Genomic DNA, 27,564 nt, shown 5'->3' with positions numbered 1-27,564 from the left:
GGAAAGAGTTGGAGGAAATGTCTCACATTTAAATACAGTATGGCTATGTCTAAAACGCCTTGATTATATACCCACCATCTTTGAAGGCCCGAGAGGGAAAGGCAATGAGGTCTACAGCTTGTTGGACTTCCGAATCTAGGGAAGTGGCTGGAAAGTGCATCTGGGAGAACTTTATTCAGTGCTAAAGGCAGGTACTTTTTTCTTGAATAAATCTTATTTTTCCTTTGTACGCTTGGTGCGTTGGTGAGCAATCAAAGTTGGTATCTGTTGAGAAACAAAAGAGCTCGGGCCAGTTTTTACTTGCAACCTCGTATGTCCTGTGTGTGTCGAGCATGTGTGTTATCCAGGCTACTGGGTCCTCCCACTATGAGTAACGGTTGGTGAAGCATACATAGGAGAACGTGTGTCTCTTTTCTGTTATATCCATAGCTGAGTGGTTAGAACCATGTGCCAGTTTGCAGCTGATGGTTTCTGCTGTTAATCCCAGTGTTTATAAATGCTACCATGTATTTTGTACGGTGTTTTTAGATTACAGAGTACTTTCAGATCCATCTTGTTTGTTGGTTGTCCCTACCAGCTCATTTACATGCATCAGATAGTTAACACAAACTGAAACTCAGGACAGCTAACAAAGGGGTGAGCTGGAATTTGAAGTAGGGAATCTTTCTACTGTATTCATAAAACAAATGACTGGATCTACATAAATACCTTTCGTGCTTCAGGGAAACGCCTGAGGGCAGATGAGCAGCATAGCTGTGCCTGAAGGTAAGGGTAGCCTTGCCTTCTGTCTCTTTTGACAGTGAAACTGAGAGTGCCTGTGTCTTCCAGTACAGCAGCCACTAGCCTCCTGTGGCTCCTTAAAGTTAAATAAGAAAAATTTCAGTTTCTCGGTATCACATTTTGAGTGTTCAGTAGCCATCCATTTCCGTCGCAGAAAGTTCTGTTGGACACTGGTCATCTCTAATAAAGCAGCAGCTGGGGAGAATGAGTTTAAAGTACACACGTAGGGGATCGGTGTAGGTTGAGAAGCCAGACCAGCTCCTTCTGAGTGACTAGCGCTATTCTGAGTTCAGCTATAAAGAGAACAAGAAAAAAATGAATTTCAAACTTCATATTGTGTGTACATTTTAATCTCTTAAAATAGACCTGGAAAACCCCCAGCAATTTCCAGTGAATGGTATATTTAATGATGATGATAAATTCTATGCCTTTATAGCTGGGCCAGTATTATAGCCAGACTTAGGCTGGATGAGAAGTAGGACACACCATGAGTCCTGGCAGCAAAAACTCGGCCACACAGGGTAGAATTCCTGGAAGGAATTACTTTGTGGCCAGGGTGGTAGAGATGCCTCGAGGCCGGGCAACGAGGTGAGCTGGCAGACGCTGCAGGAGCAAGGAGCTGGGGGAGAGGGGCTTGGACAGAGCTGGGACAGGGGCTCAGTTCAAGTCACACTTGGTCACAGAGGAATAAGCTGTGTGTGTGTCGCCATCAGAAGAGGGAGGTTTGGTGCCAAGATGCTAGCTGAGAACGCCGGTGTCCCCGGCTTTGGATCAGTGCTTGAAGCCTCAGGTCAAAGTGCACACGTCAGCTCTGAAGGTTCCAAGCAGGTGGGGCAGGATGGTGAGGGGTGTCTGCCTGGTGCTGGCTCCTTGTGAACTCTGACCAGACTCTAAAAACACCTGAGCTAGCTGATGAGGAACACAAGAAGTTTCCTGCACTTTTTGCCTCTTAAAAAAGGAATGTGTTTGTCTATGTTGCATGTGCTAGGTGCTGATGTTTAAAGATGCTTGAACTATTATTATAGTAAAATTCCATCTAGCTAGACTCCAACTTTCTGATCTGAAAGTAACTACAAAGGTAAGTAAAAATTAACTTTTAACAGTAAAGAGCAGCTCTAAAAGAGTTGGCAATAAATGAATGACTGCAGGGAACAGATGCCTTGAAGATCTGCTGTGATTGGTCAGGTTGCCATGAGTGCCCTGCTCATTTGACAAAGTTCAGAAAAAGCTGGCCTGGGTACAAAAGCTACTCCAGTGTGTTTAATGTAAGCATACAGTACGCTATTTTTTTTTTTTTTTTTTTTTAATATTGGCACTCGAAAGGTTAATTGTCCATTGCCTGAGGATTGATTCTGTCTAGAATAGCACAGGATTCTAGGTAGCCAGGCCTTTACTGTGTTGTTCATGATGCTGCTTTGGACTCTTAAGGCTTCCAAATGATGGTCTGTTGGTAGAAGAGGAGCCTGGATTTGGGTGATCTGCCTGGGTTGGAAGGGTGCTAATAACTGGGATTTGAGGCAGGTTGAGGCGGCAAGCCCACCTCCTAGGAGTGGCCTTCCAACAGGTAGCTGGTCCCCCAGGCTGGGGCTGGGGAATGAGGAAATGTCCCCATAAACGGAAGGGGAAAAGAGTAGTAGAAGCGTTTCCTGCAGGATGGTGCCTGCACATCTAAGTGTGCGCTGAGCTCTGCCCGAGCTGTCCCTTTGTCTCTGTGGGAATCTCTTGTCTCCCCCCTAAAGGCACCACGTCAGTGAGCTAAACTAGCTTTATTCCCACTTTGTTTACATCGTAGACTTGAGTCCTGCACGGTAACCTCACAAACAAATTAACTTATGTATACAGATTATTTCGGCTCATCCCCTGGAAGTTTAAACAGGTGTGATAAACAACTTATGTTCTGCCAACAGTGAGTGAAGAGGACTGGCCCATGGTTTGAATAAGCAGGGATGATTTTTTTTTTTTTTTCTGTACCAGTTGAAACACTTGAACACACTGGGGAGGTTTTTTTGTTTTTTCTTTGAATTGGCAGACTGAACTTCACAATGACCCGAAATCATGGTTTGAAGTCGATGATACCGACTCTATGGAAATAGCTGTGTCTCTATCACAAGGGAAAGTGTGCTTCATCTACCGTCAGAACACTGTGCACTTGACTCCTGCCACCCAGGAGCAGCACAGACAGGTGGATTTATATGCAGAAGGACCTCTTAAAGCACACAGGACGATGGAGAGTCGTGCGGCATTCAGGCCATTTAAAGGAGCACGTTGATTCCGGGGAGTTGATGCTGAGCTGGGGGGAGGAGCAGCACTGTTTTCCGATGAAATGCAAGGCAACTGTTCCCCTTCTCTCCACAGACAGTCTGGTGGTCCAGGACGTGCCCCAGCTCTAGCGATGCCGATCGCCTTTCTGCTCTGGAACCTCATCCATGCCTCAGACTTGCTCCTCTCAACCTGAGACTGCGTGGAAACTGGGATGTGGGAAGCAGGAAGCAGAGATAGTGGTAACTGAGAGGCCCATGTCTGGGTAGAACCAGGTCCGGGACCACAACGCTGCCTCCCCCCTGGCCTGGCGGTCAGCTGCTGTGGCTCTGCTGATGTGCTCAGCACCGTCCTTCTATTTGTACTTAAATGGCACAGCATTTGGTCAGCGCATCTGAAAAGGAAGGTGTGAGAGACAAAGCCCATGGCCACCTACCCCTGCCAATTATGTGGCAAGACGTTCCTCACCCTGGAGAAGTTCACTATCCACAATTATTCCCACTCCAGGGAGCGACCTTACAAGTGCTTGCAGCCAGACTGTGGCAAAGCCTTCATTTCCAGATATAAATTAATGAGGTGAGAGGCTTTAGAAAAGGTATGTGCTTTTACATACCTTTAAAAGGCTTTGCTAGCCCTCAGACCAAACACTGCAGGGGAAAAGGGATGCAGAATGTGGATGCATTTTAGCCTTTATGGCCGTACCTCCAGTGATCACTATAGTTTTTGTATGACAGTTGTGCTTTGCAGTGTCCAGTTCACTTTTTCAACAAATATTTCTTGTGTTCCTACAATAAGCCAGGCCTAAGAACAGAAAGATGAGAAGACACGTGGCTGGGGAGATAGTCATGCAAACACCATTAAAGTGTAATCTAAGGGCTTTGACAGAGCTATGCAGGTGGCGGAAGTTGTTCTCCACTGCTTGATGAGACCTGGGGAGGCTCCACAGAAAGGTACAGTCTTTAGCTGTGACCTAGAGAATGTAATGGGAGGCAGACAGTGAGGAAGGAGGTTCTGGGAAAGCCCTAAGCCTTGTCCTTGAAGCACACGCGCACAGAGGGTAGCGGCGGATGAGAACGGGGGTGAGGCTCAAAGTGTAGGGGAGAAGGAAGCAGCCCAAAACAGGCCTTGTCTGCTGTCCTAGAGGGTTTGTTTTCTTCTGGTAAGTCTAAGAACTGAAAAACATGATTTGGTCAGGATGTTAGAAAGATGGCTCTGGTAGTAACTTGGAGAAGAGGGAAGAGGCCTGTAGACTGATTTGCAGCCTGTTGTTAACAGTCCAGGTATGAAGTACGGAGAGCTCGTCTAGGTTCTGAGAGTGAGCATGGCGCGGGGAGGGTTCCTCTCTGAGCGTTGGCTTTTGGAGCAGTTTCTCAACTTGGCTCTAAAAGCCACCCTAACAAGTGGAATTCTGTTGGGTACACAGATGTTAAGTATGTGCATTTAATCAGATTTTCAAAGGCATCCATGATATGACAGAGGGTAAAAACTACTCTTTTAGGAGATAGGTTCTTTTTTAGATGTAGTACATTTAGTCTGAATTATCAGTATTTCTTGAGTGCCTATTAGGTACTCACTTCCCTGAGGGAAATGAATATACGAGGTGTAGTTTTCTGCCTGTAAAGGATTTTTATATTACATTTGCGTATAATATATACTCAAAATCAGTAAGTCACACAGTAGGCTGATTGACAGTGAATGCTGTGTGTGTTATGTATTGAATATATGGTACCTTCAGAGCTATACACACAGAACTGCCACTAATCTGTGCCTCTTATTGATACCTGGTTAAGGGAAATGCGTCTTTTGCTTCTAATTTTCATGAACTTTCAGACTAACATATAAATGCATAGGTAAGAGTCAGAATTTAGCAGGAGAGAGTTTCCATCTGAGTGGTATGAACACGAACCACATTATAATTAGATCTGGGAATGCCCCTGGAGGAAGGCACTTGAAAGAATTGAGAGAGATAAATTATGGCTCTTAAGAATAGTACTGTTACAGATGATGTAATACAATAAGCTGATTTGTTAAAATAAGCCTATACACGCCTAAAATTCAAATGTGTTCTATACATCGGCTGATCTCTAGTTGCCACAAGTATGTTGAGTGCCTACTGTATGCACCAATTTTGTTGCAAAGGCTTCCTGTTTTGCAACCCGCTTCTTATGTGTACACAGTAATTATCCTTACCCGAACACCAAAAGCAGTGTTAGCTGCAGTTAAGCCACAGTGAGGATATTATAACCATGGAAAAAGACCAAAACACATATAGGAGATAAATATTTGGAAAAGACAGTGGCGCTAACAGATTACTGGAATGACAGGAATTAGGTGGGATTACTGTGGTAAACCGCACTGAAGAAGATGTCTTAAGCAATATTTAGGAGGTAGGTGGTGGTGGTTCTGAGGAAGGGAAACAACTTGTTCAGCTAAGGGTGTGAAGAGAAGCAGAAAAGGGAAGCAGTGTACTTCATGCAAGGACGGCCTTCCCTGCCGCCGTCCCCGACATTTCTTGCCTCTCTGGCCTGAAGCAGCGATCTCATAAAGGGATAGAAGAGTGGCGAGAGGGCAGGATGCTGTAGGTTTTGTTTTTTTTGTTTGTTTGTTTTTATCACGGGCAGCATTCCATCCTGTGTCCCTCGGTTGTAACATAAGATCCGTTTTATAAGCAGAGGTTGAAGAAGAAAATAACTGACTTGCTTAACTAGAAAAGAGAACGTGGGACTTCTTAATACAGCGAAGGATGAAAGCAGTTAGATGGAGATAGCAAAGCGCAGGAACAGTGATTTGGCAAGGCAGACGAAGTCCCAGTGTAAGTAGTTATCCCCGGAGGAATTCTAAGATCATTGATGTGGTCCAGGTGACGCCCAAAGACGGTGGTACTTGGTGACTGTAGGACAGACGGAAACTGGTGGTTTCTTAGGTTGTGAGGTAAGAGGAGAAGTTAGGGAGGGAAACAAAATGTGGAAGTAATTTCAGGCATAAGATGATCATGTTCTAGATTGGAACTGTTGCACGAGCAGGTGAGGGGTAAATTAAAAGAAGAATTGGATGCCAGGCAGAGGAAAGGGTCAAAAAAGAAGGGTGGTAGCTGGTAGAATGTGAAAAGTGTCATTGCTCAGGTAAGAGTTGTGTCCCCTTGAGCCTTTCTCATAGGTAGGACAGCAGTAGGACAGGAAAGTGTGGGTAGGAAATACCAGGTCCAGAGTTGCTAACTTGGCACTGATCTAACGCTGGGGTGATAAATGAAATTTAATCAGATAAAAATCCTTCACAAAGGAAAAAGGGGAGAGGGACAAGATCCAGAACGGAGCTTCAGGGTTCCTAAACATCAGTGCTGGACCAAACAGAAAGAACACTGTTTAAATGTCAAGTGTGTTATTTGCCCTCTAGCAGCCTCGAAAAATCCTTTCGACAACCTATGAATGTATTTAAATATGCATGTGAAACTTGGAGAGGCCAGCATCACTTCAGATCCCCCAAATGCCTGTTGCATTGTCCCCGTTCCTCAACACTGTTTGTACCTGTCTCATAGAACCTGCCGCAGTGTATGTTTCCCTCTACTGTCTTAGTCCTTCTAGAAAAAGTCCTTTTGAACTTTGCCAAAGGAATTACTAGTGGCCTTTAGGAAGTGAGTTGAAGGTGTCTAAGAGGGATCCTGAAGAAATGGAGACGGGCTGCACGCATGTGACACGACAGCCAACAGGAAAGTATTAAACGCCAGAAACTAAGACTTCAGCGTAAAGGTCTCATGGGAGGCAGGAGGCTGACGCTCCGAGAACAACAGGTGGTGGGGTTGGCATTCTGGGTCCAGTTAGACACTTTCTCTGAGGTTAAAGATGATAGACTTTTTAGCTTTATGTCTAAGGCCTGAACTTTTTGTCTCAATAAAGACCAAGCAGAAATTGTACTGGAAGCAATAAAAATAACAGCACTGGTGGGCAGGGGTATGGGGTTATGTGTAGAAGGCAAATTGGATCACTTCTGGAAATTCAGAAATTTTAAGAGTATAGAATAGTCATTTAAACCCCTTCCTGAAAAATATTTCTTCATGATCATGTATCTTAAAATGCTTGTATACTTGTATTTGTTTAGAAATCTCTTTGTGTACATTAGGAAAATGTGTCCTCGAAGCATATTCTCTACATGTGTGAAAACGGCATCGCGTAGTACCTGTTTTTTTTTTGTTTGTTTGAAGTTTATGTGTAGTATCTGGAAAACACAGAAGAGTATTTTAAAACCAAAACACATATGCCACCACCTAGAGAAAACTACTCTCAACATTTTAATAGTTTGTTTCTCTGCGTTTCTCCGGCTCTTAAAACACTGGGTCTATTGTGAACTTCTTCCTTCTGCTCCTAGGCACATGGCTACCCACTCGCCCCAGAAGTCCCACCAGTGCGCTCACTGTGAGAAGACTTTCAACCGCAAAGACCACCTGAAAAACCACCTCCAGACGCACGACCCCAACAAAATGGCCTTTGGGTGCGAGGAGTGCGGCAAGAAGTACAACACCATGCTGGGCTACAAGAGGCACCTGGCCCTGCACGCGGCCAGCAGTGGCGACCTCACCTGCGGGGTGTGTGCCCTGGAACTAGGGAGCACGGAGGTGCTGCTGGACCACCTCAAGGCCCACGCCGAAGAGAAGCCCCCGAGTGGAGCCAAGGAGAAGAAGCACCAGTGCGACCACTGCGAGAGATGCTTCTACACCCGGAAAGACGTGCGGCGCCACCTGGTGGTCCACACAGGCTGCAAGGACTTCCTGTGTCAGTTCTGTGCCCAGAGGTTTGGGCGCAAAGACCACCTCACGCGACACACCAAGAAGACACACTCACAGGAGCTGATGAAAGAGAGTCTGCAGTCCGGAGACCTTCTGAACACCTTCCACTCCCTCTCCCCCCAGTTCCAGCTGAAGGCCGCCCCACTGCCTCCTTTCCCTCTAGGGGCTCCTGCACAGAACGGGCTCGCAAGCGGCCTGCCAGCCGAGGTACACAGCCACGCCCACGGCCCCTCGGAGCACACCCCCCAGCCTGTGCCAGCGCTGCCCGAGCTCCTGGCCCCGCTCCGCCCCGTAGCGTCCCCCAGCTCTCCTCCCCCGCCCCTCCAGAATCACAAGTACAGCACCGGCTCTACCTCGTACTCCCCACTTGCAAGCCTGCCCCTCAAAGCGGATACTAAAGGATTTTGCAATACCAATTTGCTTGAGGACTTGCCTCTGCAAGAGCCTCAGTCACCTCACAAGCTCAACCCAGGTTTTGATCTGGCTAAGGGAGGTGCTGGTAAAGTAAACCTGCCCAAGGAGCTACCTGCAGACGCTGTGAACCTAACAATACCTGCCTCTTTGGACCTTTCCCCTCTGTTGGGCTTCTGGCAGCTGCCCCCTCCTGCTACCCAAAATGCCTTTGGGAATAGCAGTCTCACCCTGGGGCCTGGGGAATCTCTGCCCCACAGGTTAAGCTGTCTGGGGCAGCAGCAACAAGACCCCTCACTCGCCATGAGCACTATGAGCCTGGGCCAGCTCCCCCTGCCCCCCATCCCCCATGTTTTCCCAGCTGGCACTGGTTCAGCTATCCTGCCTCATTTCCACCATGCATTCAGATGACTGGTTTTTAAAGCGTACCGTTCTTATTCTGGAAGATGTTTTAAGAAGCATTTTAAACATCAGTTATGATACAAGGAAAGCGTTAGAAAGCAGGACTGGAATATGGCTTATTCAGTGATGACTGGCTTGAGAGAAGACAGTTCTCGAACTGCATGTATTGTGCCAATCTGTCCTGAGTATTCATGCTTTGTACCAAATTTAATAAGCAAGTATTCTTTAATGGAACTGCAACCATTGTCATAACCGACATCCATACGAGGGCTGCTATATATAGGTGTTTGTCAAATTGAACTTAATCGTAAGCCATGATCATAATAATGTTAACTAAATAACTTTATGTGGCACTGCCTAGTAAGGGAACTACAGAAAGGTTTGGATTTCTCCAAAATGGGAGAATTTTTAAAATAAGAAAATAACCTTTATATTGCATATTATGACTAGGCTGTGTATTTCTTTTCAGGGATTTTTCTACCTTCAGGGTTGGATGTAGTTTAGTTACTATTGCCATAGCCAACCTATAGTTTTACAGAAACAATTTCTTGTGGAATAATAGATGTCTCCATTTTAAAAAAGCATTTTAAGTGTAGTTTGAATATTTTCCACAGGATGCTACAATGTGAGTTATCACTTCATTTATCTTAAAGACTAAAACTGACTGTCAGTTACATCTGACAGAAAAAAAAAAAAAAAAATCACTGTGTAACCAGGTTAAGCAGTAAAATAATCCAGGCGTCAGTCAAAAAAGGCATTTTACTGACTTTAATATTGATTATATTTTTAACAGGAATTTAAGAATATTACTGGAATTTAAAAAATATATATATATATATATATATTAAACAAGAATTTCCTTTGCTCTGTCTGGCTTAAAATACTACTCTGCTTAAGTATTTTTAATCACCAATAAGTAAATGCATTTTAAAATTCATCATTTAAGTCAATATTAGTTTTATTCAAAAAAGATAACGTTTTACAATGTAACTATAATCTATCTCTTGAATTTGGTATCTAATGAGTTTTTAAAATATAAAACCTAACCTTTTTTTAAAGCTCCTTTGTCTTTTGTGTTTAGAGACTTTCTACATGAAGATATATCTTACGTATAATAAACTCTACAAATTCTGCACGTGGCTCGATTAATTTTTATATACAACCACACCGCGGAACTATCCACACTGAGATAGAAAACAGTTCCAGTTCCTTGGCCGGCTCCCTTATGCCCCCTCCTGGCCATTACATCCCCTACAGAAACTACTATTCTGACCTCTAGCCAGCATCTATTAGAAACTAACCCCCCCCCACCTTTTTTTTTTTTTTTTTGAGTAAAATGATTTAAGGTAGGAGCTTATATGCTTCAATAAATTCACAGTGCTAAGAACTTATTTCTAAAAATTACTGTATAACATTCTGAATCCTTCCAGAATACTATGTAATTTATTTCTGATATATACGGTCAGAATACTAGCTACTAAAGTTTTGTCTAGCCTAGGCTACCATGATCCCGTTTTACACTCGTGTTTACTATTAATTTCTAGTACAAATTAGAAATTATTTCATATTGGGATTTCTTCAGAAAATATTCCCCCATAATACTGTTTATTTTTGCTTGTTTTACCTCGAAATAGGGTGGGGGTGGGTAGAGAAAGGGAAACCTTGAGTTCGTTTGCCCATTAAAGCAGCATATTAGCCAAATGTGAGAAACCATGGTTCACAGTCCTTAAAGGTGATGCTGATGACCATAAAGGGTGGGAGGCATTGTAGATAAGCTACCTGGGGCCGGGCTGTTGCATGTGTGGAACTGACATGGTGGGTCCTTAAACTATGGTTTCACTTGCGGTGAAGAAATGAGACAGAGGGACACAGGTTACCTCGTCAGTAGGAATCTACTGCTCTGGGATGTCTCAGTTCCCAAATCCACTTACCTCTCCAAGGGAAAGCAATCTCTCAGAGCAAGCGGAGAGTGGTAGAGTGGCAGCTCCCCTCAGCTAAAGCTTCCCAAATTCCATTTACAGAAGGTTCCATAAATACTTTTATGTGGCTTACGAGTCTTCAGTCAATTCCAGAACACATACCTGATTTACCTGAGCATAAAACATAGCATTTAGTTCCCAAAATACAGATTGTAAGACTTTCAGATGTCATGTTTGCTGTACCACAGGTGGGAGTAGGTCAGTATTCTACTAATTAGACAGAAAAAAATGGCTTACTCCTAAATAAAATTCCTTGGGTTTAATAAAAGATAAAAAAATTCTTAGATTAAAAAGCAAGAGTTAAGTATAAAAGACTCTACAAAAAGAGTTTACTAACCCTTAAGATGACCAAGGGAAAAAAAGTTGAGACACCACCTCCCAACAGAGCTACATAAACCAATGGTGAAATGAACAGTTGACTGCCAAGTTGGCCATGATAAATAAATGGCCTGAGGCCACTTAGAGCATCCTCTCCACACGGTGGGAAGGTTACTGTAACCTGTTCCTTCCACTGTAGTGTTCCCCCAAATCAACTGTGTACACTGGTGTATGTGAGACAATTATACATGGTATACAGATAGACATTTAAAATAGGAATGGTTACTAATTATAGTTTAATGTTCATTAGAAGCCAATAACAAAGCTGACATTTCACAGCTATTATATAGAATAAAGCTAAGGTAAAAAATGATTTCCCTAGAAAGCGATAGTGTTAGTACACCGAAGACTGTTTCACTAAAAGTTTCTAATATCAAAGCAACATTTTCTTTAAAAGCTTATTAAATGTCCACTTAAAAAAAAAAAGCTTCAAACTCATCTTTAAATCAAGCATTATCACACAGGTTGATGTGTTGTTTAACGATGTGGGGGGAATTTTGAAGGGAGTAGATAGGAAAATTGGAAGCTAGTTTTCACTTGTTCTACATGATGTCTCAAGAGAAATCATGGGCATGTAAACAGATGCCTCCCCCTCCTCCCCCTTAGGTGGCTTTCCTGGGAACACAGCCATCCAGGCTGAGGACTTTTAGGGAGCCAGTCTGAAAGCAGAAAGAAAAGGCATTTACTTTAGGACTTCGTTGTTTCCACATTGAGAATGTTAAGTAATACAGGCCTCTTAAAATTTTAATTGTTTTAACAATTCACATATCAAAAAGTCTCCAACTTCACAGCAGTCCCATTCAGTGTCAATCTCAGGGAACTGAGATTTCCTTGTTTGGAAAAAGGGACAGGGCAGTAACCTTCCAGGTCAAAATGAAAAATCATTCCCCTTTCCTGTTAAATCCAAGGAACAAAAACTGAATGTCATTTCAAACTATATGTTTAACAAAAGAGTAAATTTCAAGAACATACATTTTAGTAACACAAATCAGGATTTGCCCAAATTCCTCTGATTGGCCTGCTATGGATTCATTCTCTTAAAGGCTCATTAACTGTCTTGCCCATTGGATGATCGGCAACACCTGGATTAAAGGTTTTTTTTTTTTTTCTTACCTGGCCTCTAGGAGTTAATCTTTTTTTAGAAGATTTAGTAAATCCTTGTCTGAGTTTTGCTCCAGAAGCAGGGTCCACTGCTAATCCTTTGCAGACATAAACAGATTTGTTATTATGTAAAAGCAAACATTAGCAACAACAGAAAAAAGGAATGATTACGAAATCCTCACACTGGTTTCAAAAATCTCTATTCTTCTTTTGTTTTGTTTAGTTTTGTAGCTATAGTCAAGTTCTCAGTCCCCATCCTGGGCCAAATAATAAGGAAAACAGAAACTGTCTCAGGAGCCTTCTCTCCTCTACCCCTAGGCCTTCACTTGCCCATGGATGGGCCCTTTGGACCACCACCTCGGTGGGCCACCATTTATACAAGCTGACCCTTGGGCTTCCCTGGTGGCGCAGTGGTTGAGAATCTGCCTGCTAATGCGGGAGACACGGGTTCGAGCCCTGGTCTGGGAGGATCCCACATGCGGCGGAGCAGCTGGGCCCGTGAGCCACAGCTATCGAGCCTGCGTGTCTGGAGCCTGTGCTCCGCAACAAGAGAGACCGCGATAGTGAGAGGCTCGCGCACTGCAATGAAGAGTGGCCCCCGCTTGCCACAACTAGAGAAAGCCCTCGCACAGAAACTCAGACCCAACACAGCAAAAATAAATAAATTATACAAGCTGACCCTCAACACCTCTCCCCACTACTGCCCTGGCTTTCAAAATATATCCTGAGTATTTCATGTCTTCACAATTCTTTGCCTGCTTTCATGCTAGAAAGGGTTTGATAAGCCTTATGGAAGCATGAGATGCCTTCCCTCCCAGGCGTTATTTACACAGTGATGGACTCAATCCCCAAACAGGACTCTTTTCCTTCGTGTCCAGCAGCACTGCTAGGTATGGAGACGTAGGAGTTTATGGATATAGGCATACCATACCATAGTCTGTTTTAAAGGACCACATGGTATGGGACAGGATTCTCAAGGAAATCATTAAAAAAAAAAAAAAGAATTAGTGCTCTCTGTCCTAGAGGCCTCCTTTCTATCTAATCAGTGTTTTACGAAGGGGGAATAACCAAACAACCCAAGGAAATTGTGAATCAATATCAAAGAACACAGGATAGAAAGAACTCAGTGTTCATATTACCCAAAGATCTCCAAGTTTTATTTTTTCCAAGGAATCAGCAACTGACCCTTCAAAACTCATTATATTTGCTACGCAATTAGGTTAGGTAAGGAGGGGGAGGCTAGTGCAGGGAAGATGCTTAACCTGATCAAATCCACTGGCTCCAGAAACCAAAGCAGAACCTACACCAACAAAACTTTATAGGCAATTCACTAAATATATGAAGCAATGCAGCTCTAGAACCCAGAACTACATTTTCACAGTGATCTTAGTCTCTCTGTATAAAGGTGCTGGAGAAGCTGCTGCCCAGAGGTACCTTCCCTGTAAATCTGTCACTCTTATATCAAAACCCTTGAGAAAATAGCCATGTAGATACTTGCTGACTAGGCTATAAACTCAGTTCCCATCTGAACATTAGAATCTTCGTGAGAATGAAGGAAGAGCCACACCTTTTTTCTAAAACAATTTCCTAACATATATCTACTAAATAATATATGCCTACTAAGTAATATATAATATATACTAGTATATAATATGTACTAAATAATATAATATATAATAATATATAAATATGTTTATATAATTATCTCCTTAATCTTTTATATTTTTTGACCCAGTTTTCCCAAAGTAGATAAAGATTTGCTTGGCTCTACCATTTCCTATTAAAAATTACTTGTGTATGTTGCTTTTCCTCTCTGCGCTTTCCTCACCTGTAAACTAGGGATATGAATAATATGTCTACTCCCCTGTGTTACTTTGAGGATTAAATGAGGATTAATGAAGATTAATATATGAAGAGCTTAGAAGAGTGTACAATTAAGCATGGGCTACTGTCCATGAAGAAGGGATATTCAGTATAGCAAAAAAGTAGAAACAACCTACCTATTCAAGTCAGGAAAACAGATAAACAAGTTACATTGTATTTTTGTGATATGATACCATGTTTTTAAAGAAACTCTTTGCCATAGGGAAATGTTCAAAGTTTGTTAGTGAAAAAAAGTCAGGAAGTGTACACAGACTATGATCCTAGCTTTGATAAAAGGAAAACAAAAAAGGAGTATAAAGAGAGAAAATGAAAAGAGATATCAATGTTAACAGGGTGTGGAATTATGGACGTCTTTTATTTTCTTTACACTTTTTCTTTATACCATTTATACCATTTCTTTATATCATTTTCCAATATCTTCTACAGTAAGCATTAATTTCTTACATGGCAATTTAAAAAAAATGCTCTTTCTCAAGAGACATTTTTGTAGACTAACTTAAAGTGTCTAGAGCCAAGAACTAATTTCTAAGTCATCATTATAGTCTAACTTACACAGATGCACGTGCCTGGGGATGTGACACCAGCATCGGTGTTAATCACATAAAGTCTGGACGTCTCGCCAAGCTTTACGGCCCTCCTTGCTCTAGTGTCAGCCTTCCATTCTAACTTTAACCCCAGTTCTTCTCCGTGCTTTGGCCAAATGGGCCATTTGTTTCCAGAGTATGTCCTCTGCATTCTTATTTCCATATCTTTGTTCATTGCTTCTGCAACTTTTCTCCATTGGTCAAAATCTAGCTCATCCTGGGACTTCCCTGGTGGTGAAATGGATAAGACTCCGTGCTCCCATGAATGGATAAAGAAGATGTGGCACATATATACAATGGTACATTACTCAGCCATAAAAAGAAACAAAATTGTTATTTGTAGTGAGGTGGATGGACCTAGAGTCTGTCATACAGAGTGAAATAAGTCAGAAAGAGAAAAATAAATACTATATGCTAACACATATATATGGAATCTAAAGGAAAAAAAATGGTTCTGAAGAACCTAGGAGCAGGGCAGGAATAAAGATGCAGACGTAGAGAATGGACTTGAGGACATGCGGAGGGGGAAGGGTAAGCCGGGACGAAGTGAGAGAGTGGCATGGACTTATATATACTACCAAATGTAAAACAGATAGCTAGTGGGAAGCAGCCGCATAGCACAGGAAGATCAGTTTGGTGATTTGTGACCACCTAGAGGGGTGGGATAGGGACGGTGGGAGGGAGACACAAGAGGGAGGAGATATGGGGATACATGTATATGTATAGCTGATTCACTTTGTTATAAAGCAGAAACTAACACACCATTGTAAAGCAATTATACTCCAATAAAGATGTTAAAAAAAAATAGTAAGAAAAAAAAAAAGACTCCGTGCTCCCAATGCAGGGGGCCTGGATTCAATCCCTGGTCAGGGAACTAGATCCCACATGCATGCCGCACCGAGGAGCCCACGTGCCTCACCTAAGGAGCTGGCGAGCCGCAACTAAGGAGCCTGCCTGCTGCAACTAAGGAGCTGGCAAGCCACAACTAAGGAGCCCACCTGCTGCAACTAAGACCCAGCACAACTAAATAAATTCAAAACAAAACAAAACAAAGAAACTGAGGCTGAGTTAAAAAAAAAAAAATGTAGCTCATCCTGAAAGCTCATCCCAAATGCCTCTACCTCTATGAAGCTTCCTCTCTCTCAGACTGTCACCTCCTCCATAAAGCCTCCTCAGCAAAGTTGATCTCTTGATTCCCTTAGGACTTTTATATACCACTGTTAAATATTAGATACTAATGATTACTGACTGCCTCTCCCCCTAGACTTTTTAAAGAATCCATGGGTGTAAGAAACAACCATACACAATAACTACGTGCTGAGTGAATGAATCCTTTTGAACATCCCTGGCAGCTGTGTATCAACTTCGTGTAACATCACATGTTCTCTCGGGCAGAGATTTTCCTGTACATACAAAACTTCTTAGAAGACTCTGGGATGGATAAGGATTGTGCCTGACACACATTTCCCCTGACTGTGAATTCAGAACAAAATGTTATTAAATGAGAGATTCTAAATGCTTATTTTACTCAAGAGAGTTAAAGAATGATAGCCAGAGTTTTAGAGGGCTAACTACCAGCTAGATGAAGACAGTAAAGAATTTAAGTGGAAGGCGAGTGACACCAAGTAGCCTAACTATCGACTGTCAATGTAGAAATAGCAAGACCAACAACAATTATTAAAAGGCCCTCATATTACAAATAGATTAATACTGACCAGAACAAAAACAATGGCCAGGAGATGCGAATCTGATTCACACAAGGGCCTGTTTACATTAGCAAGAGGGACTCAGTGCTTTTCTCCAAGCCTTAAAGAGTTTTGAAAATTAACCTCCCCTCAGTACACTTCTGCTTCCTCCCCAGAATGGCTCCGAATGAAATGTGCCTAATTTAAAGGCACACTAACCCTGACAATTTTAATTTTAAATGTAAACAGGTGAGGCCACAGGAAAGAATAGAAATTAACTTGAAAAAGCATCTTAAGCATGAAATAAAACAAAAAGCTACCTCTTAAAGCTAATTAACAGGACAATTCTATCATATGCCAGTAATCTAAGTGAGAAATTATAGACGCAAGATACCCACTTTTCTCCAACATATTTCATTCAAAAAGTATTTACTGAGCACTTCATAACTGCCGTGAACAATTCTAAAAGCTAGGGATACAGCAGCATAATACAAAATAGACCAAGCAGACAGATCCTTGCCTTCTTGAAACTTACATCCCTTTTTCTGGGGGTGGGGGGGACGAGAAGGAGATAAACCTGTAATGAAATCAGATGATGATAAATGCCATTTTGAAAAACTACAAAGAGAATTATGGAGGCCTTGATCACTTCTAAATACAGAGGCTGGGGGTGAGGCGCACGGGGAAGAGGACACTCGGCACAGAACTGGAGGGAGGGAGGGAGGGAGACAGCAGTGCACATCAGTGAGGGAGGGCTTTGGCTTTCAGCAGAGGGGGCCGCCAGTGCAAAGGCCCTGAGCTGGGAGTGAGCAGGAGCAACACAGGCCGCTGCAGCTGGACTGAGAGACAGTGGACGGTGAGGTCAGTTGGTGGCACAGAACCTAGTGTGGACCATGCTGGACTCTGCCTTTTACTTGGCAACATCACAGTAGTTATAACCACCACTAACTAGTCAAGAACAAATGTAATACCGTTTTGCTTAGATCTGCTGGCCTACTCCTCTGTTTCCTAGTGTATCAGAATGGTGTCTTTGTAGCGTCCCGCTTAATGCCACATACTGGGACACTGGACTGCTAAGCCCTAATTCAGGACCTTTCCACTGATGCCTTGCTGCTGCTTTAAAGAAATTATTTAGTTCACAGAAGGAAACTCTTCCCCTATTTTCAACACTACGCCTGTCTCCCCCGATTCCCAGTCTCTTTCCAGGTTTACTAGAGTGGGGAATGAAAGTCCTGGACTCCGAGGCTGTACTCAGATTTGACTTGGCACACTGTCAGAGTTGTCTAATCCCAATGAATTAAGAAATATTCCCTCTTGGCAAATAAGCTTCAACCTCAAAATCAAAAGGATGTTTTTCACTGGAAGGGAAGCATTATAATACATTTGTTGAAAAAATAAGAAAAGAAGCTATAGTAGAAAGAAACTGTCTTTTCTGAAGGACACTAATTGTTACACTTTAGAAAAAAGCTTGTTAGTGGAAGTTTTACCAAAAGAACACATATATAATTTGAATTATTTTTTTTCTAAGTGAAAACTAAAACCTACCCCATTGTTAAGTTTTTGCAGACCAGGAGAAAACTAATGATTTGAGTTTAGATGGCTGTGGGGAAATTTTTAAAATATCAATTCAATTTTTAAGCCCATGATAAGCAACTCATGAGGAATTTAAAAACTAATGATAAAAATTTCTAGTGCTATTATTACTTTGACTGTGAAATTGGCACTTCTTATTCTGGTTCTGATAATACCTTCAAAATAAGACTTGTGACCAGACGGGCCAATATGATCATGAATTAATTCATATTGCCTTCATAGTACATGCTGATCATAAAGAAGAATGCGCACTATTACTAATGCAGCTCAATGAAGAGAGAAAGCACAGTAGATATCTAATCCAGCTCTGCTGTTTACCAGTTGTGTGCCTTAACTGAGCCTCAGTTTCCCCTTCCATAGATTACAACATTTGGAGGATTATTGTGACGATTAAATGAAATGGGTCAAGCGTATAGTAGGTACTATAACGGTGGTCATACCTTTTTGCTTCTTTGAAGAAGTTATTTCATTCTAGGAAGGAAATTCTTCCCTTTTTTCTTTTTTTCCAGCCTTATTGAGATCTAATTGAATATAATATATAAGTTTAAGGTGTACAATATGATCATTGATACACGTATATATTGCAAAATGATCACCACAATAAGATTAGTTAACACACCCATCACCTCACATAGTTACTTTTGTGTATATGTGGTGAGAACATTTAAGATCTACTCTCTTAGCAGTTTTTAAGTATATAATACAGTATTGTTAACTAGAGTCACCATGCTGTACTTTAGATCCTCAGAACTTATTCATCTTATTACTGGAAGTTTGTACCCTTTGACCAACATCTCCCCATTTCTCCCACCCTACCCTCCACCCATGGCAACCACCATTCTATTCTGTTTTTACGAGTTTAACTTCTTAAGGTTCCACACATAAGTGAGGGCATACAGTATTTGTCCTCCTTCTCTCTGACTTATTTCACTTAGCATAATGCCCTCCAGGTTTATCCATGTTGTCGAAAATGGTAGGATTTCCTTTTCTTTTCATTGTTGAATAATATATATCCCATCTTTATCCATTCATCCATCAACGGACACGTCAGTTGTTTCTATATCTTGGCTATTTGAAAAATGCTGTAATGAACATGGGACTATGAATATCTCTCTGAGACAGTGATTTCATTTTCTTCCCTTATTTTCAACACAAAACCTGGCACACTGCCATCTCCTATCTTTAATCTCTTTTTAATTTTACCAGACCAGAGAACATTGGTTCTAGACCCTGCTGTTGTAATCAGATCTAACTTTGTACATTTTCAGAGTTGTCTAATCTTGGTAAATTAGGAAATATCCTTTCTTGGCAAATAAATTTTAACCTCAAACAAACCCACATATCTTTATGTCCCAAAGCAACTTTAGATGTCATTGCTTTTGCTGACTGCCAGCAAATCCCAAAGCCAACAGTGGCCCCCTTGACTCTGTCATTCGATAGTTGAGATGCTCACTCCAACTCACCTGGCCTGCTTGGGACCACACTGGCCTCCAGGGCCCTGTTCTGCAGCAGAGCTCCCATGGCACTGGTTACAGTCGTTCCTTTTTTTGGACTCATCTGAACCCTACCCTACAGAGAGAGAGAGACAGAAAGACACAGAGAAAGAGAGAGACAAAGACAGAGAGAGAGGGGGCAGAGGGGAAGAGTTCTGTAACCTCAGGTAGCACACAGGATGTAAAGCTGTCTCCCCTTCACCAGCAGCAGGCTGGAGTCATGTCTGGGACCTGCGACACCCAGGGGAGGGGGACGCACACACCCTGTACCTTAGCAGCCTCATTCCTGTCCTCCCTGCTGGGGCTCAAAACCATGTCTGGGGTTTTAGAGCTTTCATTCCATAATCAAGCCCTTGGTGGAGTGGTGATATTTTAATCCTGTAAAATTAGTTGTATGGAGACATAAGAAATCACTTAATGTCAATAAGGATAGTTATGGAACATTTTAGTTTTTCATTACACTTGAAGATGATTTTGTTTTTAAATACATGAACAGAGAAGAAAAACAGACACTGGCAGGCAGAAAGTGTTTTAAACATGGAATTCCAACATCTCCATGCCACTCCCCTCCCTGCTGAGCAGCAGTAGCAGAAAAGTCACATTAGTACAGAAGAAGGAGCAAAAGGCTCCTTGGGAGCTCCTCTGTATGCTCCTTTTTACCTCGCTACTGATCCCTCAACATCTCCATGGCAACTCCAGTATAAAGATAACCTGTTCCTCCAAGTGAGAATCCTCACTTGGGCAAGGAGAGCTAGGAGGCTATAGCAGGCAGCTCATCCGCAGCCAAACAAAGAAAGCTATTTTCAGAGGCCCATACTGGTCTCTTTTGGTTAAGGGTATGACACATTTTTATACTTGATTGTGTTTAAAATAGAAACACATTTCAGCTGTGCTGTTAACAGCCCTTCAAAACTGAAACAACACCTCCCTTTTTGTTCTCCTTCTGAATAAGCTCCACTATTAGGCAGGGCCCCAGAGTGGTGAAGCTGGCATAAGGGAAACAGCGCTGCTGTTCAAATACACTCTACAGCGAGTTTACTCAGAAAGCAAGCAATTCAGAAAGCAAGCAATTTTTCTTCTGTGTTCCCAATCACCACTTAGCTCTGGAAAACAAGGAGAGGAACAGGGCCAAGTCACTGGTTGCACTCAGGACGGCCAGCTGGCCTTCTTCAGGAATAAAAAGCACTTCCGTCCGCTGCTTCCCTCTGCTCCCCTTGGGCCCACTGACGCCCACTAACTTTGTGGACTGGTTTAGAAGAATCGTTCGAAGAAACATAATGCACCGTTTACTGCTTTAGGAAGTATAGAGTTGTCCTTTTTCCAAAACTAAGTTGAAGTCAAGCCCAAAGCAGTCATATTCCCCCCCAAATTGTGAGGCCTATCCCACTATAGGAAAAGACCATGAGAGGGGAAGGAGGGCGCGGCAATGTGGAAAGAGGAAAAGGCCAGGGCACCCTGTGTGCAAGGCACTGTACTGGTATTACCTATAATCCTCCCAACAGCTCGGCAAGACACACGTTAAAGTGAGCCTCAAAGAATTTAAGTAACTTTTCCAAGTTTACCTGTAGATAATATAAAACTGAAAGTCAAACCCTGACTACTGACTGAAAAATCTGGGCTCTTTCTACATTGCACTGCTCCCCATGATATTTCAGGTGTAAAGACTGAATCTCTACAACTATATTTATCATAACCACCTTGCCTGCCCCACCAACACACCTATCTCCTGCCTCCTGTGTTCCTTTATCTAGATGTGTCGTATTATCTGCCAGGCTCTGGAGCTAAAAACCTTTCTGCCAACCCTGATCCTCTTTTACCTTATATTCGATCAGCTTCTCCGTCCCAACAATTATTTCCTAAATCTACCCGCTCCTCCACACACACACCCCCCATTAGTCCTCTTACTCTGAGCCCTCATTTTCTTTTCCTGTTGTTGTGGCTTCTAACTGGTCTCTCGCCAAACCATCTTGAACACTAACTGCAAGGGTGATCTTTCTAAAAAACCAATTCCATGTCACTCCAATCTGCACTATGTGACCAGTTTACACTGCATATAGAATGACACATGAGGCCAGTGATGGATGGTTGGACAGAAAAGCTGAGAAGGTCAGTCTGCAGGGAGAAGAGAAAGCAGCAGCAGAGCAGGAAGAAGAGACAAGATGGAAAGATGGACAGGACTTCCTGGGTTCCAGGGAACTTTCAATTCCTGCTTCCAGGCCCTCAGGCTGGTTGGCCTCAGATTTAGGGCACCTATTCACTTAATCCCCTTTTTCCTCCTCTCTGAGCCAGCCTGGCTTAAAGCCCTTGTGGCTCTGACCCTCACCTGAACTGTCCCATCCCGTCACTCAGCCACAGGCACTCTAGGCTTGCTCCACGTGGCGGGCTCCTCAGGCCATGAGCTGGACACTTTGTGCACAGTGTCCTTCCCAACTTCAAATCTAGACTGGTAAACCCATCTGCTATTTTGCAGAAAGTATCTGCTCCTCTTTGAAGCCTTTGCTGAATCACAAGTGGCCTCTGCCTCCATCTCGCTCCTGTATATGCCAACCACTACACCTTCCTACTGCACTGTTTCCAAGGCCACCTCCTCCTCCGAATCACAAATCCTTGGTTAACCAGCACTTGGCACAGTGGCTGCTTCAGCACAGATATTTAGCAACTGTCTAGTATATGCTGAGCTAGAGCTCAGGTCCATAGTCTGTGGGGTGTGCTATCGTTAGAGAGGGTCCCATCCCTATTACATATTGGATATCATGGAAATCTTTCTAAACATGCTTCATACTGTTAAGTATTCAGAACAGTTTAATCTGTTCTTGGTATCTAAGCCATGTTTATGAAACTAATGGTTCTCATGGTATGCTGTAAGCTATGTCCCCGGCACCTTTGATGTGTATGGAGCTGTCTGCTCTCCCCAGTGTTGTTTTTATAAATCTATTGTCTTCCTGGTCCGGTGTTATTTTACTTATTTGTACCTATTTACAACAGCTGTTTTATCCATTTACTTTCAATTGCTGACTCTGGCTTTGAATAGGGTGAAGACCCCTCTCCACAGAGCAAACACATGACCTGTAGAACAAGGCCTCCTTGTGATGGCTTCCCCCACTTATGCCAGTTTCACCTCAGGTTCAAGAGTCTTTTTGAGGTGGCTAAGGCTGATAACCACCATTGGTTAGAATTTTACTGTAATACTATGGAAGCACTACTTATACATCTAAGTCTTCAACCTAAGAAGCTTCAAACACTGTAGAAAACTTTTTTCTACAACACCCAAAGCTGCTGTTAGCTGGGAAGCACCCCTCAAAAAGAAGCCAAGTCCCATGAAGATGAGTGACAGTAATTGGCTATCTTGATCCTCACACTTCTCAGGATGGGTAATTCAGGTTCCCTAGCAAATTCTACCTACTTTCCCTAGGCATGTAAGGGCACAAGAGCCAGCACTTGGGGAGAGATATTCACCTGTGCCCTGGTTGCCAATTTGGCTGCCGTCTGGGCTGGATAAAAGACCCGGCAGAAATTAATGTGTTGATTGGCTGCGGTTTCATTAAATCTCCTCATACAATATGGACACCGAATATAATCTGAATGTAAAGATAACAGAAAAAAGCAATTAACATTTCAAAAACAACTCTGGAAGGGACTATATGAAATGAAGTAAATAGAATATGAACTCTGCTCCAACATGAAAGAGAGGTACCAAACTCTGGTTTGAGACAGGCTATTCCAGAGGTGGGTACATGCAAGGGTTCAAATAAAGGACAAGGTGCAGTATATTTTTTCTACCTGTGCACTTATTTCAGTTAAAAGTGTTCCCTTAAAATGTTTACATGCTATGTTGTTTTTTTAGAAAATAGATTAATTATATATACTTAGGAACTTCCAATTAAATGAATTATTTAGTGAACGATTATGTAAAGAAAGGAGTCCTAGAATCACAGAATATTGATATTGATGACTGAAGGGCACAGAAGATTCAAAAGCCCCAGTTGTGGTACTGAGTGGGACAGAAGTTTATACAAAAGTTATGGAGCTACAGAGGGAGTAAGATGTTTCAAAATGTGGGTTTGGGGGATGGCATTTGAAACCAATGTCACAGTCCTTCTGCAGTGGCTAGGTTTTCCCACTGAACTCCTAAGTGAGGAGGCAATTGATATGTTCAGAAAGGGGAGCAGGTGAGGGTTCAAAAACAGAAAAGGGAAGAGCTTCCTGTGTTAGAACCTCTCTGGCAGCTCTGGGGGCACGGGGTCCTCTGAGGTTCTGGGGAATACCCATTGGTCTCAATTTGTCTCATTTGCAATTACTAGACAGTGGGAGAAAGGAGAAGTGAGAAAGATCCGAGGCCTTCTCAGAACGTGCAGATGCTCACATGTTCCAAAACCAGGCTGGAGCCTCCTCCTCCAAAGCAAGGGGGACCATGGGGGTTGTGTTGTTTTGTTTTGCTTTAGGCGCCTGGAAGGATGACAAAGTAGATATTTGTGACATAAGAGAATAACTACCTCTCTCCCCCAGGAAGGACCTGAGACAGCACCACCTTAAACTCTGTGTGGAAGTTTGGTTCAGTATAGAGTCAAAATTCCTACATGTGTGAATGGGTATTTAAGGCAGTGATGTCTTCAAAGCTAAGAGTTTTTTGAAGACATCTTTTAAAGCAGTTTGGGGAGTTTTCTACTTGAACAAATCATTTCCTAAAATGAATACTCATAAAATGAAAGAATTGGAATATGTAAGAAATTGGAATGAAAGAAATGGTTAGCACTTAACCTAACAGTTTATTGCACACTCTGGAAGGCATTACTTCATCATTAATTCCATACTTACTGAACACCTATTATGCTCCAAGCAACTTGGGGATACAATGTCTCTGTAATCAAGGACTAAAGCATTCTAATACAGAAACAAAATTTTCCCACGGTGGCAAATTCCTTGAACAAAATAGAACAGGACAAAATAAAATAGAACAAAATAAAACAGAAATGGTGAAGGCTCTGCAGCCTGCCTGACTGGTTTCGAGCCTGAGCTCTTCACCTACTGTGTGTGTGAACTTGGGCACGTTTCTGAACCTCCTTAAGCTTCAATTTCCCCAGTACCTACATACCACCTGTATTATTGAGTTGTTATGAAAGTTAACTATGATAATCCACAGTAGGGCCTGGTACAGTGGGTGGGTAGAACATGCTGTAACTATAAGGAAACAGGCCCAGCCAGGTTGTGTTCCAACTACCAAACAGGAAAGAAACTGCTTATGAAAAGTAAAACAGAAAGTGCCATTATCATGCAGAACTCATTTATGATGGTGTAGAAAAACATCTAGAACTGGGTTCGTGGTTCAGGCGTTATTTCTTTAGTTTTACCAGCTGAAAAGTCAAGGTTTATATCAGAAATGCTACTACCATAAACCAGACTCAGTTTGGGCAAAGACAGTGATTATGGCACTGACTGTGTTGCTTCCTTAATCCCACTTGTTCATTCATTCATTGTGCCCTTCTGTGTGTTTGGCACTATATGCCACTGTGGAGGAAACCAAGTTGAAGTGTAGTATTTCCCTGCTGACAAAGATCTTAGAGACGACTAGAGGCCTAGGTAAAGAAGCAGACAATTACCACTCCGGGGAATAAGCTCTGAAAGGAGGAGGAGGCACTAGGTCCTCCAGGAGTCCACAGGAGGAACATGAAGCCCAGACTTAAGGGGCAGAGGAAGAGAACATCAAATATACTGAGAATGCAGAAACTCTTTTCTTGCAACAATAATTTGAACACAGCATGACTGAGCTACACGTTCAACCCTCGTCTCAATCTGAGTCACCTCTTCCTCTATCAATAATGATGTCATAAAAATCACTATGTGCTATCTATTTCAATAGATAATGATTTATAACTAATTAATTTATTTTTTGCCACACCGTGCAGCATGTGGGACCCTAGTTCTCTGACCAGGGATAGAACCCGTGCCCCCTGCAGTGGAAGCTTGGAGTCTTAACCACTGGACCACCAGGGGATTCCTGATAATGATTTTTAATGTCTTATTCCATATCTCATAAAAGATTAAAGTAGAAAAACAAGCATCATTTAAAAATGCAAGCACTTTGTTGAGTACCCACGTCTACATAGCCCTGTGAAACGTGGACCAAATGTCCCAGGACCACTGAAAATCCCAACTGTAAATATTCTATATCACTACCCTCATAAACTGTCACATAATCCTGGAAAGTTGAATGATTGGCAAACTTACTTAAGTCAGTAAGAATTAGAATAAATATATGCACGTCACAAAAACTGAGCCATGAAATAAGGAATCATGCTGGAAAAAAAATGGAAATTACTTGCAAACTCAAACATACTAGGCCATATGATTAGTAACACTAGTAATATCTGTATAAATTTTCTAAGTATTTAAGCTGGAGAATATATGGGCTAATATAAAATCCCTGCACAATCAAAATAACTGAATAGTAATGAAAATGTACTATTGGAGGTAATCATTTTGCTTGGTGCATAAAATTATAATAAGGGCATAGGGAAGAATTTAATTATAAAACTATTTTAGCATAAAAATGTAAAGGGCAGAAAAACTGTACACTTGATGAGGGCTGTACACAAAGGGAATTACTTATTTTAAAGAAACAATAATCCCCACATTTTAAATCCAATGTGGAAATGAGAGAAATTCACACAGCAGTCCATCTGACATGGTTTCACTATTCAACTAAAGAACTAAAAGGCAGCCATCAACCCTGCAGCTTCTGCTATTAAATTGAAGTAGTTCTCATAAAAGATGCTTTTATTATACAAAGCTTGTTGCCAAAGGATTATCAAAATCACAGCCACAGATCTTCCTATGGAACATCTTAAGACAACACATGATTTCAAGTTAATTTTCATAAGCACCTAGCAAAAATGAAGCAATTATTAAGAGTATTTTCTGATACTGAAGTTCAGATGATTTATTTTACGGATGATTTTTATAGTATTAGACTTTGGTTTTGTTTGTTTTACTTTTTATTTTATTTATTTATTTTCTGGCTGCAACACTTCGCTTGCGGGATCTTAGTTCCCCAACTAGGGATCGAACCTGCGCCCTCGACAGTTTAAGTGTGGAGTCCTAACCACTGGAACACCAGAGAATTCCCTTTTTATACTTTTTAGAATGAACTTTGAGGAATAAGTTATGCGCATTAAAATGCACCTATTTTAAGTGTACAGTTTGAAAAGTTTTGACAAATACATACATTTGTGTAACCACCCCAATTAAAATATGAAATAGGTCTATTACCTCCAAAAGTTCCTTCATGCCCCTTTTCAGTCAATAATTCCCCCAAACCCAGACTCAAGCAACCAAAACCTGTCACTAAAGATAAGTTTTACCTCTTCTATATCTTACTACTACAAGACAGCATCCATGGTGTACTGCATGTATAGCTGCACTTTCTTCTTACTGTTCAGGTGTATTCCATTTTGTAAATATTCCAGTTTGTTTATCCATCCACTTGTTGATGGTCATGTTCAGTTTATGCTACTTAAATGGAGCTGCTATAAACATTAATATGTAAGTCTTTTTTAAGGACATGTTTTCCATTTTTTGCACAAACAGCTAGGAGTAGAATCACTGTATAGGTAAGTGTATGTTTAACTTAAGAAAATAAAGTGGCTGTATGTCCCCTGCATCGGCAGGCAGACTCTCAACCACTGCGCCACCAGGGAAGTCCCCTCACTGTGGTTTTAATTTACATTTCCCTGACGAAAATGATGTTGAGTATCTTTTCACATGCTTATTGACCATTATTTTGTGATGTTCTGTTCAAATACATCTCTTGCCTTTTCCTTATTGGGTTGTCTTATTATTGAGTTATAAGACTTCTTTATATATTCTTGATATTTGACTTTCATCAGATACATGTAATTATAAATATTTTCTTATCCTGTACCTTGCCTTTGCATTCTCCTAATGGTGTCTCTCAAAACTAATGTTTTTAATTTTGGTGAAGCCCAATTTATCAACTTCCTTTTTAAAAACCTGTTGCTGCATTTTGTGTCCGGCTTTAAAAATCTTTGTTGACTCTTAGATCAAAGATCTTATAGTTGTAGCACTTTATAGGTCAATGATTCATTTTGAATTAATTTTTGTGTATAGTATAAGACTATCCTTTCCCATGTTGAATTACTTTTGTTAAAAGTCAACTGCCCAGGGCTTCCCTGGTGGCGCAGTTGTTGGGAGTCCGCCTGCCGATGCAGGGGACACGGG

The 27,564-nt window shown here is 41.9% G+C and overlaps 2 protein-coding genes across 5 annotated transcripts in view; one reads left to right on the top strand and one right to left on the bottom strand.

Annotated features, from left to right (window-relative positions):
- Positions 1-9,767, top strand: part of PLAGL1 (PLAG1 like zinc finger 1) — a 67,822-nt gene extending 58,055 nt beyond the window's left edge. For 2 of the 4 annotated variants that reach the window (XM_007450319.1, XM_007450318.1), the window contains exons 3-4: positions 3,136-3,615; positions 7,402-9,767. In XM_007450319.1, the coding sequence (XP_007450381.1) occupies positions 3,464-3,615; positions 7,402-8,641 (1,392 nt within the window). In that variant the 5' untranslated portion in view covers positions 3,136-3,463 and the 3' untranslated portion in view covers positions 8,642-9,767. The remainder of the gene's footprint in view (positions 1-3,135; positions 3,616-7,401) is intronic. The other 2 variants (XM_007450317.1, XM_007450320.1) reach the window with 2 other exon arrangements.
- Positions 9,768-11,591: 1,824 nt separating this feature from the next.
- Positions 11,592-27,564, bottom strand: part of ZC2HC1B (zinc finger C2HC-type containing 1B) — a 33,519-nt gene continuing 17,546 nt past the window's right edge. The window contains 4 exon segments of the mRNA XM_007450331.1: positions 11,592-11,648; positions 12,103-12,188; positions 19,300-19,405; positions 22,786-22,907. Coding sequence (XP_007450393.1) covers positions 11,592-11,648; positions 12,103-12,188; positions 19,300-19,405; positions 22,786-22,907 — 371 coding nt within the window.

Source organism: Lipotes vexillifer, unplaced genomic scaffold (assembly GCF_000442215.2).
Source record: "Lipotes vexillifer unplaced genomic scaffold, Lipotes_vexillifer_v1.1 scaffold112, whole genome shotgun sequence".
Taxonomy (NCBI): Eukaryota; Metazoa; Chordata; class Mammalia; order Artiodactyla; family Lipotidae; genus Lipotes; species Lipotes vexillifer.
This window is presented reverse-complemented; position numbering and strand designations above follow the sequence as displayed.